This window comes from Piliocolobus tephrosceles, chromosome 10 (genome assembly GCF_002776525.5).
Source record: "Piliocolobus tephrosceles isolate RC106 chromosome 10, ASM277652v3, whole genome shotgun sequence".
NCBI lineage: Eukaryota > Metazoa > Chordata > Mammalia > Primates > Cercopithecidae > Piliocolobus > Piliocolobus tephrosceles.
In genome coordinates, this window is record NC_045443.1 from 93,436,841 (window position 1) to 93,452,856 (window position 16,016).

General features: G+C 43.6%; 1 protein-coding gene across 1 annotated transcript in view; it reads right to left on the reverse strand.

Annotated features, from left to right (window-relative positions):
- Positions 1 to 14,803, reverse strand: part of HAL (histidine ammonia-lyase) — a 28,283-nt gene extending 13,480 nt beyond the window's left edge. Inside the window, exons 1-16 of the mRNA XM_023230750.2 lie at positions 14,686 to 14,803; positions 14,119 to 14,446; positions 13,388 to 13,448; positions 13,254 to 13,281; positions 12,571 to 12,645; positions 12,402 to 12,474; positions 12,247 to 12,313; positions 11,926 to 11,963; positions 11,147 to 11,272; positions 8,914 to 9,053; positions 6,725 to 6,772; positions 5,597 to 5,744; positions 4,599 to 4,694; positions 4,442 to 4,500; positions 3,135 to 3,215; positions 39 to 104 (exon numbers count right to left, since the gene is read on the reverse strand). Of these exons, the coding sequence (XP_023086518.1) occupies positions 39 to 104; positions 3,135 to 3,215; positions 4,442 to 4,500; positions 4,599 to 4,694; positions 5,597 to 5,744; positions 6,725 to 6,772; positions 8,914 to 9,053; positions 11,147 to 11,272; positions 11,926 to 11,963; positions 12,247 to 12,313; positions 12,402 to 12,474; positions 12,571 to 12,645; positions 13,254 to 13,281; positions 13,388 to 13,448; positions 14,119 to 14,365 (1,353 nt within the window). The 5' untranslated portion in view covers positions 14,366 to 14,446; positions 14,686 to 14,803. The remainder of the gene's footprint in view (positions 1 to 38; positions 105 to 3,134; positions 3,216 to 4,441; positions 4,501 to 4,598; positions 4,695 to 5,596; positions 5,745 to 6,724; positions 6,773 to 8,913; positions 9,054 to 11,146; positions 11,273 to 11,925; positions 11,964 to 12,246; positions 12,314 to 12,401; positions 12,475 to 12,570; positions 12,646 to 13,253; positions 13,282 to 13,387; positions 13,449 to 14,118; positions 14,447 to 14,685) is intronic.
- Between the last annotated feature and the right edge of the window lie 1,213 nt (positions 14,804 to 16,016).

The window sequence follows — 16,016 nt, forward strand, 5'->3', positions numbered from 1 at the left end:
ATGTGCTTTCTGGGTCAAGAGCAGTTCAAAAAGCTTACTTTGGCTGGGTATTCGCCATGGAAGTTTCCTCCAGAAATTGTCTCTCCCCTATTGGCGAAGACCATCTTTCCAAAGAGGTTAAGGCTTGAAGATAATGTTTGCCAGTCACTTCAAGTACAACCCTTTCCCGCCCTCTTTTTTTAATGTGGAGGTGACAGTCCGTGTACAAATGTTGGATGGACAGAAAGAGACAAGTCTTCCTGCAAGAGACATAAAAGTTCACAAAAGCAAAAAACAAACAAAAAGCCTTAAAGGTGGATCATGTACACCTAATTTGGAGGCCAAAAAAACATGAACCTTGAAATGATGTTTTCTTTTGAGATTAGATTCTCAAGCACCATAACCGTACTAACCTGGTGGTTAGTACCTGCTCTCAAAAGGTTTATAGCCTGAAACTAAAAACAGAGACCAACACATCTGTTTGAAAGCAAATTCTGTTTCTTCAATGGGCACTGCAAACTTGGGTTCCATAAAAGAATCTGTTGAATGGGAAATTCTGCTGATAAGCAACTACCAAAATGTCTGGAACAATCAATTTTGAGAACATTTTTGAATTTTTTACTCAGTAATCTGGTGTCAGCGTTCAACAGCAGATGGTGGCCAATATGTCCTCATGAATCCATTTTCAGTAAGTGGCAAGTTTAAATTTGCTGAATATTATTATTCTGAGATAATCCTTTTTTTATTTTCTGTAATACTCTGTCGCCCAGGCTGGAGTGCAGTGGTGCCATCTTGGCTCACTGCAACCTCTGCCTCCCGGGTTCCAGTGATTCTTGTGCCTCAGCCTCCTGAGTAGCTGGGATTACAGGCACACACCACCACACCCAGTTAATTTTAGTAGAGACAGGGTTTTGCCATGTTGGCCAGGCTGGTCTTGAACTCTTGGCCTCAAGTGATCAGCCCACCTTGGCCTCCCAAAGTGCTGGGATTAAGGGCGTGAGCCACCAAACCCAGCCTGAGATAATTCTATTCCATCACACACTTTACTTAAACCAGCAAGCACCCAGGAAAAGGCAGTAATAGATCCTCTTTCCTGGTTCTAAAGAGCTAATCCTTGCCTCCTGGGCTCAAGAATATTCATTACCTATTAACTGAGAACTCGCTGTGTGCAAGAAAGGTTCTAACTTCGAAAGAGTTGGAGATGTATGTGTTACATAACCTAGTCAAGTGTGGATTACTCTATTCTGCACACGTAACTGTGAGCCCATTGGGTCTAGCTCCTTGACCGTGGCCTCCTCTCCATTCTCTGAATCCCTGTAGCATGGAATTCTGCATCAATTTAGAACTTAGACATGTTTTTATTGTCCTCTAGTTGTTCCAAATTTGTTTGTTGGCTATTAGATGAAGACAATTAGAATTTAACTCCCACAATATCCAGCATGTGTGATGGGGCTCCATATCTGCAATAGAAAATTGAGAAACATATTCTTTCAGGTAACGCCAGTATTGCAGGAGAACTCCCAAATATTAGCCTATTGGAAATTTATCAATAATTAGCAATCTTTAATTTAAAAAAAAAAGACTTTTGACTGAAATTCTTGCTGAGGCATAGTGCGGAATTAATTATCCCCTGCCCCATACCCAGTAATTAAATGGTAATTTCTAAAAACTATGAGATTCCCTTTAAAGGCAGTGATATAAATGTAGAATAGATACCTCTTCCCTAGAGTGAAAAGACTGGTACTGAGATAAGACTACATAGAGTTCATAAAAACTACTATTCCATCTGGAGGATGGGGTGATATTGAGGTGAACAGAGAGACCCCCAATTCCTGAGACTTATTTAGTGTGCATTTGATTTCAGTGTAAACAATGTGAGAGAACATAAAACACACATTCTGAAGTAAGCTTGTCAAAAAACACACGAAAGCCATCTCATGGGAAATCTTACAGAGCTATCACATAACCATCTGCTAACTCAGCCTATGACTTACTTTTCAGGGCTGCTGATTCAGCACTTTCTCTGGGATTTAGAACTGAGGTAGATGTGGAATAGGAAAAATAGATTCCAAAGGCGTTTGGTTATCTTCAGAGGCAGTGCTGTCTCCGTGAAAACTTTGCCAGCGTGACTCCTGACTGATCACCTCAATATCTGGGGAACTAAGTAATCATGGAACATTCCATAGCAAAAAACCAGATGGCTCTGAGATAAGCCACACCATTAAGAAGAGAGGAGCTCCATCCTTGAGAAATGGAATCAGTCTTACTATTTCTTTGAACATATGCAAAAGCACTAATTTGAGCAAAGTCCGCATGACAAATAAAAACTCGCGATGGGGTCCGGTGTGGTGGCTCATGCCTGTAATCCCAGCACTTTGGGAGGCCAAGACAGGTGGATCACTTGAGATCAGGAGTTCAAGACCAGCCTGGTCAACACAGCAAAACCCTGTCTCTACTAAAAATACAAATATTAGCTGGGCCTGCTGGCATGTGCCTGTAATTCCAGTTACTCAGGAGGCTGAGGCAGGAGAATTACTTGAACTCATGAGGCAGAGGTTGCAGAGAGCCGAGACTGCACCACTGCACTCCAGCCTAGGAGACAGAGTAAGACTTTGCCCCAAAAACAAAAACAAACAAAAACAAAAAAATGCCAAAAACCTCAGGATAAGGAAGCCATAACTCTTTAATCAATACTTCGGTAAGTGTTAAAAGGCTGGTCTCTGTGTAACACAAATTGCTCTCACTCGAAGCAGAGAGGCCTGCATAAATAAACTGTCTAGCATCTCTGCAATCATATTTGTGACCTAAGTCTTCACCCTTCCACCAACAACCTTGGCAGTGGGTTTTAGGGCAAGTGTCTTCGGGAAACACGTCAGCCAATGCTGGAAATATCTTCTTAAATCTTGAATGGGTCCATTTTGAAAGTACAGCATGTTAGACTTGGAACCTGAGAGTAAGTTCACGGGCCACCTCTGCCACTTACCAGCTCTGATGTGGAGAAAGTCAGTTAACCTCTGGGCCTCAGGTACTGATTCATTTACTCTGTGAAATGGAGCAATGGAACTGAGAAGCTACACAAAATGATTGTTTCAGTAGATCTTAAAATTACCAGCTGCAATTGTATAATTGCAGGTTAGTAGACAATCAAAAGATACAGGATTATCTGTTGCACTGTTCAGTTCTATGGTAATGATGTTCTTCACAAATGCTATTGTATCATTCACCACACCATGGACCTAAAATACAATCAGAATAAGGTATATGACCCATTTGATTACCTGAAGATACCAATATTAATACACAAGATCTGATCTTAAAGTTATAAAGACTACAGAAGATCTTATCTTAAAGTTACAAGCATGGAAATTATAGTCTGTTCATTTTGACATGAAGATAATTTTGTTATAATTCTTTTGGGTTTTCACTGAAACAAATGAGAATAAATTCATTATCACATATATTCACATTAGATCAATCTATACAAAGCAGCATGGTGTGGAAGAACGCCAACTCTAGACACAGGTGGATTCACTCCCAGGTTAGAGATAGGACTTGGGCAAATTCCTTAGGTTTATAGTTAAAAGAGAGGAAGACTTAGAAAACAGACAATAGCACTTATGGCTTTTGAGAAGTACATAAAATAATGCAAACAAATTCTTAGATGTGACTCACAGAGATTACTCAAATGGTAGCTATTATCCAAGGTGGTAAAGTTCATGAAGCATGAAGGTATCACATTAAAAGATGCTCACACGTAAGGCAGCTACCCTGTACAAACCCCAAAGATAGCCACAATGCTCTAAAGCAGCACCTGGCTTCTGGTTTCTCCCAGAAGTCAAGAAAATAATAATCTATCTGTGTGATCTTGGGCAAGGTACTTAATTCTGTGCCTCAGTTTCCCCATTGCAAAATGGGAGAAAGAGTATCTTTCTCATAGTTGGGAAGATTAAATGAATTAATACATGAAAGATAAAGATAATACATGAAAGTGATAATGGTGCCTGTCACATAGAATCTGCTATCATTATTAAAATATCAGGGAGGACTTAATCTTCCTGTAGATCTAATTTGACAATTCTTACCCATAGGTGTTTTGATCTATTGTTTAATAAGCTACCTAGAAAAGATAACTTGCTGAGTAAAGGGAAATGAGGGTATTTATTCTAGAGAGGACTCTATTACACCATAGACTGAAACTTGGCACAGACCGAAATACTCTGAAAGTAAGTTGAACAATCAAAAGAAAACAAATAGTTCACCATATAGAATGGAAACTACAACAATTGCACACATAAAGGTAAAATATACATAACTTTTCATAGAGTCAGTAAGAAATTTGGACTATAGTTGACCATTACATGTTTTTCTAACACTTTCCTGTTTTAAAATTCTTCATCCTGAACCTGGGGAAAGAAAAACTTTATTGGCATTTTTTATTGACTTTTTTTTTTTTCACTTTTACCTGTGGACAGCAGCGCAAGGTGTATGCATCCTGGACGCGATCACAGAACCTGTGACTCTCTGTGGAAGAGGCGGAGGGGATGAGTCAGGGGTCATGTTACCAATTCTTTTCACAAAACACATAACCAAATAGGTCACTCCCATAAACATGGTCAGACCTGCTATTTCTGATGGGTGGTGATCTGAGTCCAAGAGTGACCGAAACCGAAAAGCAACTTCAATTTGCCCACGGTGAGGTCGAAGAGCATGAATGTCTAGAATTGATAGAGGAGAAAAAGTCTGAATAATTCCATTTATTTTTTTAAAGATGGGGTCTCACTATGTTCCCCAGGCTGGTTTCAAACTCCTGAGCTCAAGCGATCCTCCCACCTTGGCCTCCCAAAGTGCTGGGATTACAGGCGTGAGCCACCGTGCCAGGTCAAGTAATTCTGATATTCGAATAAACGACCATCAAAGGCTCAGGACCATTTACAGTGCTGACACAGTCCTCAAAAGTCCCAGGGGTCCTTAGCCACCACTCAGAATTAGAAACTTACCTTCAAAAGCACAATTTTCCTTGTTGACTTGATTCCTTCTACTTTAAATATCTGATAGCAAACTATATGTTGAGACCACTGGGAATTCCACTCAAGACACTGGGCCTACCTTAAAGGAATAGCGCTAATAACAGGAGGGAGCCCTACAGTGGCCTACTTTAACTCAGTTACTTTTAGACAATGTTCTGCCCTTTTCATATTATAGTTGGGGGGTCGTTGAAATTCACTACTTTCTAAATAAGCTACCAATTCGATAGTTTTTCTTTCCCAATTTTCTAGTCGGGACCAACCCTAATCCTACTGTAGTTCTAAAGTCCTGTAAAAAGATTCGTAAGACAACACAGAGCTTGATGCACCCAGATCCCCAGGTGATCTGAGGCAAGTCACTCAACTTCCGGACTCTGTGTATCTGTAAATTGCAGTTCTTTCAAGGATCAGGTGATCCTTGATCTAAGCCATAGCTTAGATGAAGAAGCAGCACACTGGGTACGCCATAGGCACTTGGATTTTCTCCTTCCCTACCACTTGCCCCCACCACTCCTGTGTCTAAAGACCTCAGTCACCCCACCCCACCACCTCTGGTTGAATGAATAACAACCGCAAGGAAGAACTCTGCTGACCAGTGTCAAAGGCTTTGGTGGTGCCCTTCAGCACCTCAAGGGTCAGAGCTGCCACAATGTCAGCCTGCCGTGCAATAGCACTGGCTCTCTCTACAGCTTCGCAGCCCAGGGATGTGATCATCTGCGTCCCGTTGATGAGTGCCAAGCCCTGTTGGGGGAGAGAGCAAAGTTTCCTACTGTGGTTATTGTAATGAACCTACATACCAGTGGATTTTGTATCTTTTGCTTTCATAAGAGAAAAATTAGCCAGTCAGCTGAACTATGTTTGTTTTCTAAAGTATGGAACAGTAATGTTTATTTAAGCCCTTGAAGAATAAGTGCTATCATATGTGAACTCATAAGCACAAATCTGGCAAATGAAATACTCGTTAAGTATCCCCATTTCCAAAGCAGCAATGCAGCTCTGGAGTGTAGACTGCACATAAAATCTTTAGTGCATTAGGTTTCCTTTCTTTCTTCTTTAAATTCTTACTGTTATTGATGAGACATCCAAAAAAAAAAAAAAAAAAACTAATTCTGGTCCAAGACTCTTAGAGCATTCTAAGGAATTTTGGCTGAGAACATCTGTCTCTCAGAGATCCTAACAGAACTCAATTTCAAGTTTTAAGTTCCTAAGAGACCCCCCCTGTGCATTGTGGCATGAAGAATCTTTTTTCTTTTTTGAGACAGGGTCTTATTGTGCTGCCCAGGCTGGAGTGCAGTGGCTCCCTGCACTGCACTCCATGGCTCCCTGCAGCCTTGACCTCCAGGGCTCAAGTGATCCTCCCACCTTAGCCTCCAGGGTAGCTAGGATTACAAGTGTGTGCGCCACCATGCCTGGCTAATTTTTGTCTCTTTTTTTGGGTAGAGATACGGTTTCACCATGTTGCCCAGGCTGGTCTCAAACTCCTGAGCTCAGGCGATCCACCCACCTTGGCTTCCCAAAGTGTTAGGATTACAGGCATCCACCAGCACGCCTGGCATAAAGAATCTTTTAAATTCTTATGGAGGTGACCCTTCTTCAGGGATGAACTTTAAACAGACACACAAGTTGCATTTAAGGAACCATTGAGGCTGAGATTAAAACTGAAAATACAGCATAAATAAAGACTTATGCACTATGAACATATTTTCCTTGAGTTTCCTTACCTCTTTTGGTTTTAAAATAACTGGTTTCAATCCATGGGCTTCTAGGACCTATAGAATGATTAAAACTATGAAAATGGGTATCAAATGAAATACTAGCCTATTTCCAATATCATATGGAATCCAATAATAGCTCTTTACGCCCAAAAGTCCATCTTATAAGAGATGAGACCTATAGGAACTGGCTCCACTCATGTTCTCTGGTCTATTCTCTAGTTTTGTTCTTTATTCATGAAAGCAGACTTACCTTTCAATTAATTTTTGTACTGAAATCAGGGGCTCCGTTGTCTACAAAATCAACCCGAAATTTTGGTCTCTAGATCCTTCGTGTTCAGTTTCCACCTTAACGTTCACCTTTTTTACCACTGCCTCCTGACATACATGTATCTGACACACATACATGTGTCTGTGTTGTGCTCAGGCTGGACTCCTCCCTGTTCACGCTCCCCTGCCTCCAGAGCTTGACCTAAAAAGTCCTCTAACCTCACTAATGTGTCATTTAAACACTGTCAAAACCTCAGAGCAGGGCTTTTGTGGCACACATGTTGGCACCAATGAAGAAGGGATTATAAAATTCCCTCTACTAGATGGAGACAGAATCCGGAGGGGGGATGGGCAGAACAGTCTTTCCTTGAAATAAAAGAAGTAGAGAGTCATTAAGTTAAGGTCCCTCTAGGAAAGAAGGAAGGGGAAGTTAAGGTAAGAGAAGGACAGAGTGGTCCCATTTACTATGTCAATTTCACAATTAGATTCAAGTATCAACTAGAGGCTGGATTCTGTTCTGGGTGTTGGGGTGGGTCCAGGAGTAGGCAAAATGAAGACAAGCAAGCTCAGGGCAATCTGAGCTGAGTAACAGCACATTCAGTGCGAGGATGTGGGAAGTGGGTGGGGTGCAGTGGAAAACAATCATGTAAGGTGCTAGGAGAGCATACAGGAGGGTCACAAGGAACTCAAGAGGTAGGAAGTGGAGCAGCAGAGAGGAAAGCTTCTTAGAGGGCTTTTCTTTTTTTCTTTTTCTTTTATTTTTTAGACACCCGTCTCTGTCACCCAGGCTGGAGCGAGCAGAGTGGTGCAATCCTAGCTCACTGCAGCCTTGAACTCCTGGGCTCAAGTGATCCTCAGCCTCCTGAGTAGCTGGGACTACAGGCACAGGCTACTGTGCCAGGAAAATTTTTTAATTATTTTTTGTAGAGGTAGAGCCTCGCTTTCTTGCCCAGGCTGGTCTTCAATTTCTGGCTTCAAAAGATCCCTAGAAGACGTTTCAGAAGCAGAAATTGGAGAGAGAAGTATGTATTTGTGCCAGACCCTCTGCCCAGCACATTCCCACTACATGCAACCTCCAGTTTCTGCAATGCAGAACCACACATAGAAGGGATTAGGGGATAACATGACAAACAAGACCCTTGAAAGCCACTTTAACCTTTATCCTGAGGACAATGGGAAGCATTACAGGTTTTCACCAGAACATGCTTGAATTTGCTGTTTAGAAAAGTCAGGGTGATTGCTGTGTGAGGGTGGTTGGAGGAAAACACAGTCCATAGTGAAATAATCAAAGACAAGGCTGCATGGAAGACAGATGATCTAGAAGTTGCATCCCCAAAAGGATTATCTATTTCCTTAGCTGTTTCCTCTTCCGGGGCCTTCTGCCCTTTTCACTTACTATCAGGGAACCTTCCAGCAATTCATCAGGGATGATACATTAAATGATGCTTTGTGCTGCTGTAATGAAATTCAGACACAGAAGAAGAAAACACAAAGCTTTATCAAAAACAGGCTTTTTTGATTAGCCACTAGGGTAAGAGGGAAAAATGAACCCTGTTTTCCAGAAGCCATATAGTAAGTGCTATAAGCCACACCGCTGCACCTGTGAGAACAACTCCTAATTAAAATTGTGACAGTGTGTGACCTTGCTGCTAGGCACTGGAAATGTTGTAGGTGCAGGATAAATTATTGGGATTAACAGTAGCAGTTATACCTTTTCACCAAGGTGATTACCAAACCCAGAAGGCTGACAGCTAACAACAGTCTTCCCTCATCTGACTTCTAAGCTTTCGTTGTCTCATCTATAAAGTAAGGATAGTAGAGGCTCCCTCACTGCGCTATTGTAAGGATTAAGTGATACGAAGCATGCAAGCACAGTTGGTGTCCAGCCTAGGGCAATTGCTGCAGATGGAAGCTGTTGTAAGTCTTACATATTTAGCATCAGCCCAACCACTCTTTGGAGACCACATCTTCCCTTCTCCAATTAACCCGAGAGCAAGATGAGAGAGTGGAGCAAGGTCTCCACTGGCACCAACGGTTCCTTTCTCCGGAACATAGGGCAGGCAGGAGGCTGGGAGAGAAGTAGGTAGCAATTAGTTCAAGAGTACTGCATTCTGACTCTCCTTGCTTTGTCAGTGAGTGCACCCTGCCCCTCACCCTGCCTCCAGTAGCTATCACTTTATGGCATAAACACCTGGGGAAAGACAATTCTTCAAACCCAGCTAATATGTAAGGGACCTAGATGAATTGCTATAGAAAGAAAAAGAGGAGTGCGGGTGGAGAGGAGGAAAAGAGGAGAGAGGGAGGAAGGGATGGCTGGAGAGAGAGACGGCAAGAAGGAAAGAAGGGCCGGGCACAGTGGCTCACACCTGTAATCCCAGCACTTTGGGAGGCAGAGGCAGGCATATCACTTGAGCCCAGGAGTTCAAGACCAGCCTGGGCAACACGGCGAAACCCTGTCTCTGCAAAATACACAAAAGTTAGCCAAGCGTGGTGGTGCATGCCTGTATTCCCAACTACTGGGAAGGCTGAGGTGGGAGAATTACTTGAACCCGGGAGGTGGAGGTTGCAGTGAGCCAAGATCGTGCCACTGCACTCCAGCCTGGGTGGCAAAAAAGGACCCTGTCTCCTAAATAAATAAGAAGAAGGAAGGAGGACACTTCTGGATGCAAAGCCCTCAAAATCTGTGTGCTCTAATCTGACCTAGTACTTCCACTTGTAGAAATTTAGCAATGTATCTTAAAGATGAGATCGGGAGCTAGCTGGGTTTTTTGTCTGTTTTTGTTTTTTACAGTTCATTTGTTTATTACAGGAAAAATAGTTAGAAATTATCTAAATATGAAGTTAAAGGACATTCATTTGACCAAGTTTAGCCATTCAAAGCTATTGGAAAATGTTTGGAAACATTGGAAAAGTAATATAAAATGTTCCAGAAGGTAGTGGTGGACCAAAGCATTAACAAGGTTTCCCAGGGGAAGAGAAGTCATAGGCAACTGAGTCTTTTCATTTTGCCAGTCACCCAGTCTACACCCCACTGCCCCTTATCAATAAACACGTGCCATTTTCTAAGAAATTCCCAAAAAGTTACCAAAAAAGAGGCTTCATTTTTCTGAAATAAAATCAGATTCCTGACAGCATTTTTTCCAACTGTTAAATAATATCAGTTGGGTATGGCAGTGCCATCCACAGACCAGCTTCCGGCTCAAGTTCACGCTGGGGAACTCTCAGAGGTACCTTAGACTCACCCATAAAGTCCAGGTGGGTTTAAGGTTGGAGTGCTACTGTCTGGGATTTTAGGGCTAAGGTGATGGAATCACTACTAGTCTGTTCAGCACAGCCCTGTGGACAACAGACTGTTCATTCAAATTGCTCTCCACTCATTGGCATATCCTATTTATGTGCCACTTGCGTCCATAACATGGAAGCTCAATATGTTTTGCTCCTTGTGACTGCCTCAGCTCTGCTTCTCTTCCCTCTCCTTCGCCTCAAAGAGTTCTGAGTCTCCACTGACCTAGAAGGCTTGTCCTTACCTGGGAGAAGGGACAATACCTTCAACCACTGCAAATCTGGTTTCCACATTAGAATTTTCCTATCCAAGAAGAAAGCTCTAGAGTTGAGTTCCATCATATCCTGCCACTACGTGGCTTCTTGATTACAAAGGAGTCATTAACCTCTTTGCATTTCTGTTCTACCCTTGCAAGAAGTTGGATTTTAGTGTGCAAGTCTGGCCATCACCTGGGGGGCATTACGATTTCAGATTCCCAGGCACCAACCAGAACTACTGAATTGGTCTTTGGGATGGACATCGATATCATTATGCAATTTTTCTAACCATATTCGTGTATCATTTAATCTAAGGTTCTTCTAGGCAGGCTTGAATGTAAGGGCAGTCTTAAGGGTCCTGTTCTAGTCTTGAAAATGACCAATGCTAGGGAAAGGGTCTTGCAGAATAAGTTAAGGTTCACAGGAGTAAGCATCTCTGATCGACTTTCTCCTCTTCCCCCATCTAACTATTTTTCTTTTTGCCAAGCGCATTTCTCACTCATTTCAATTATTTCATGTCTTCTTATCTCAGGGGATTCCTCAGCAACTGGCCAATCAAGTCTACCCTGTGGTACACGCCCAGCCTCCACAGAGGTTCCATCTGGGGAATCATTGCATTACCATTAAACATTTCGATAACTTGTTTGAGGGTCTCCAGGGAAATGCCACTGTATCCTTTGGCTAAGACATTGATCCTTAAAGCCAAGAGCATCCGACATCTTTCAGGAATTAGTGGTTTCCCAACACCTACAAAACAGAATTGATGTTTTTTCCAAGAAAAGCAAACTCCTTTCTATCTCCTGACAACCTCCCTCCCTCCCTCCCTCCCTCAAATCTTTCCCATATGTAGCCCAGCCTGCTATTACCTTCTCCTCTCGGCTCAGGTGGTTGGACTGCTATCCCTCCTGCCTGTCTGACTTGTCCAAGCCCCATCTTCCTGACAAAGGTGAAGACCCCAGTTTTGCCTTCTCAATTCCCCTTTTCAGGACGTTTCAGTGAACCCCTGACCTCCCACTCACCTTTAGAATAGCATCCAGAGTCCTTAGCATAACTTCTTTACCATTTGATGGGTGCTGATTGGTGACAGTCTTTCCCATCTCACTATGCCCATCCTAACTCATTCTCTGAGTTCCAGGCTTTATTTCCTTCCCTGAATGCAACACTCTTTCCACGGGATGGGACATGTGTTCTTGTACCAACCCCATCCCTCCACCTGGCCCACTTCTTTTTCTGAGGCTCAGCTGATTCTTTCTGCATCCCTTCCCACCTCAGCACCTAGTTCTTGAAATGCTGTTTTGAGAAACTAGCTTTTTGTGACTATAACTGGATGACTCACACTGTGCTGTGCTTTATTCATCTAATCACACAAGATCCAGGAGGTACTCAACGCTTTGACTTACCTGAAGAATGCGAGCGTACTAAGTTGACTTGAAGCTCCCTGCAAGAGAAAGGTAAAAATCCTCTTAGATACACTGCAGTGAGAAAATGTTCCCTCAGCTGGGAAAATGAAGGGAATCATGGTCAAATCCTTGGAGGGACAGAAGGAAGGCAATAGGAGAAACCAGTCAGCCTGGGTTTTCAATACCAACTCACATGCAAGTTAACCCAAGCCTCATTCTCTGATCTGTAAATTGGGGCAAATGTGAATTATTTCCCTTGTTGAAAAATATTTCAAAGATGGGGGTAGGTAGAACATGAACATATGTGTGTTTTAAACTTACTGTAGCTTATTGATAGGAATTACAGTTCTGGCAAATTTCCCGAAACCTGTAGTAATACCGTAAACAACTAGAATAAAAAGAGACATTATACAATTAGATGCAGGGATTTTTGTTTGTTTATAAAAAATATTTATAACATAAAGATAAAAGGATACCTGTTTTCTCTTTTATAATGCTATCTATGACCTCCCTGGATTTCTGCACCTTCTTCTCAGCGGTTGGGGTGAGCTAGGAAAATGTTGATCAGAACTGAGCATGCTCCACATGCTTTGTCTTCCACAGGCAGCAAAAACAGCCAGACATCTTTCCCCTCCCTTCCCATACCTTTATTTTGTAGTGTCCCTTTCCCAAGTTGACCAGATCCTCTGTGGTCAGACTGTCTCCATCTAAGTCGATGTACTACACAAAAGAAGGGGATCTCAGTGAGTTTGAACAGCTTCATTATTCTAACCAGAGTAGTGACAACTCCAACAGAATTGAACTGACACTTCAAAGATCTGATCACGGCACAAAACATGAACATGCTAAATAAAAAGGCAGCTTGCATAAGAGGAGGCTGAGTGGTGCAAAAGCATAATGCCTTTCCAAGCCCCCTTTCCCTACTACAGAGCTGGATAAAGCCCTGTGGTTGGTTGGTTGGTTGTTTTGAGACAGACTCTCCAGCCCAGGCTGGAGTGCAGTAGTACAATCATGGCTCACTGCAACCCCCACTCCTGGGTTCAGGTGATTCTTGTGCCTTAGCCTCCCAAGTAGCTGGGATTACAGGTGCCCACCACCATACCTGGCTAATTTTTGTATTTTTAGTAGAGATGGGGCTTTACCATGTTGGCCAGGCTGGTTCTGCCCACCTCAGCCGCCCAAAGTGCTGGGACTACAGACATGAGTCACTGCTCCCGGCCAGCCCTGTTGTAATTGACAGTGTTTACTCAGAAGTTATACTGGCTTTCCTCCCTCTTAAATAATGGGCCTTAATTTTCTGAAGAAAAAAAAAGTGGTTTGAAGCTTACCTTTTCAGGTTCCCGGTACTTGCTGTATCTGTATCCAGGTAAAGGAATATATAGGGTGGTGTGGAAAAACCCCAGCCCCACCATATGCAGGAGCTGCCCCCAGAGCAGACCAAAGAGCCTGTGGGAAAGGATACAGATAAACTCCTTCTGGTTGAGATGGAATGAAGTCAGGAGACATGGCATCACCCTCTATAACTAAAACAAGAATGCACAGGGACTCATTACAAACCACATTGTACAGCCATGTTCCCCTGATAAACCAAGGAAGGGCCCATCATTGGCCCATGAATTATATAGAAATGGCTGCTTTAAAACCACTTCAGATGGTTTCATGTGGTCTTAGCATCTTTATGTAGGAGGAGAGCAAAAAGCAGAGAGGTAGCTGTCAGGGCAGAGACCAGGGGTTTAGATGAAAGTTCAAGACGGAATTCCACTTCCATCCCCATTCCCAGCTTTATTTTCTTTTAAATCTGAACTGATGCTGTGCTGCTGGCCTCCAGTCTAGGGGTGGCGGTGGATTCTTTTGAAAGGCAAAAGGACCTTCAAAATCCCACTGCAAAGGGATTCAGACCTGCAGCCTTGAGTATCAGTCTAGTCTTTGTTATTTACTAGCTGCTGGAGTCTGGGTAAGTTACCTCCTCTCTGATTTCTCCATGGCTATCAGAGGTGGAGGAGAATCCTACCCATCTCACAGGGTTGTGTGAAGACTTAAGATCCCCAGAAGCGTGGCAAGTGCCTGCACAGAGCCAGCCTCGGCAAGCCTGACCTCTACCTATCATTTTCCCTGAGGTGGGGGTTCAATGCTGCAAGAACTAAGCCAGGACTAAACCGCACCCGTTCGCGGCCCTCTCCTGCAGCCACTCACCCACTTCCACGAACTCGTTGTCCTCTAGGGCCACTTCGAGCCGGTCCTCATTGTCCAGCAGGCCCAGGCCCTTGCAGCGGCGCACAAGGAAGTGCACGTCATCCACGGAGGCAAAGCCACCATTGTCAGGCTTATTCTTGATATAGCGCCTCACCGCCTCTCGGCCCAGCCAGCCAACAGTGAGCTGCGCGTCTTGGCAGGGCACTGCCAGCCATTCCCCACGGACATGCACCGTGTACCTGGGCATAGCTCTGCTGCAGCCTGAGGTCTTCAGCTGGTCACAGGAGGGAAGAGCTTTAAGCAGGAGTGGCTACTGGGGTGTGGTCAGCTGGAAGGACGAGAATAGATGTTCAAAACATTCCCCGTCCTTCGCCTTTACTCATTAATGCATTGGGCAAATATTTATTGAGGTACCCGCTGTCCTTTGATTTTTGTAGCCTAGTAGGGGCAGGAGCAGGGGATGCAGGCGGGCGAGCCTCCTGTCCACCTTCTATCCAGACCTGCTGCCAGAAAGGCCAGGGGTCTCCCACCCTGGGAGGTGCTGTTCTTGTCCCTGATGGCACCTACCTGCTGCTGGCCCCCTGTCTTCAGGGTCCCCAATTTCTCTCTCTGCCCTCGTTTCTGTCTGTGTACTCTGCCATTAAGGGCAGCTTATAAACACCATGTTCCTGTCTTTATCTGAAATTACTCAACTGTAAAATGTGTCCTGCTGGCCAACTGTGACACCAGGAGTGTGGCAATCGTTACTCATTTGTTTATTCCACAAACATGTATTGAGCAACTGCTTCCTGTCACCAGTAAGGTTTTCTGAAGTTTTCTTTCCACCAGGGAAGACTGCAAAGGCCAGAGATCATTTTCACAACTGAAGGTTGTCATCTGGGCAAATGAACCACCCTGACTTGGAGATTAGGGGCTCAGACAGCCATGGATGTCAGACTCCAGCTCCACTACTTATTAGCCTTGATTAGGTGACTATTATCCTCTATTTCCTTATCGGAAGGCTGAGGGGCTAACTGCCTCCCTCCAGTATGTGCGGGATTTACCTGTGATCAAATCCTGGCTCTGCCATTTGCTAAGTGTATGACTTGTGGGCAAGTGATTTGACTTATCTGGGCCTCAGTTGCCTCATCTGTAAAATGAAGATAATGATAATGATAGTATCTTTGTCAAAGGGCTGTTGGGAAGATGAAGTCAGTTCGTATTTGTAAAGCCCTCAATGCAGCACCTGGCATGGTGGAAATGTTACAGAAGTGTCTGTGATTACTAGTATCTGGACACCAATACTCCATGTAACTATAATGCTTTATAAATGTTCTGTATGAATTATAAAGCTATAATGTTCCACAAACGGTCTTTCATCTTGGCACATGGATATCCCTCACCCAATTAAGCTCCCTGCACCCACCTCATTACCACTGGTATTAAGGAACTCTGGATAGCATGGATTAAAGCATCAAAGACATGCGGATGCTATTTTGACTAAGCAGCATTTTCATCGTAAGCCAGTTTTCAGAGATTTGATTATTGCACTAGAAAAATCCTAAAAAGTCTATTTCCACTAAATCACACTTCTGTTGGGAAGAGAGACACGGTTGCTCACGAAAAACACCCATACTCATACCCAGAGTCCCTCTCATCCGCTGACAGTTTCCCAGGAAGCATACAAATAGCTACCCTGCCTTGAGCCTTATTGAAACTTGGTCTTCAGCCACCCACACCATTACTGCACCCTGGAATTTGTCATGACCTGAATTTGACACACTTAAGAAATCTAAAATTCCAATTGATTCTACCTTCTGACCACGACCTTCCAGCTGCCCCCTTACTTTAGTCACCACTGGCCTTGGACCTGACCTCCAGTCAGTCCCTTCGTCCCTCCACTTCCCACCCGCATCCTC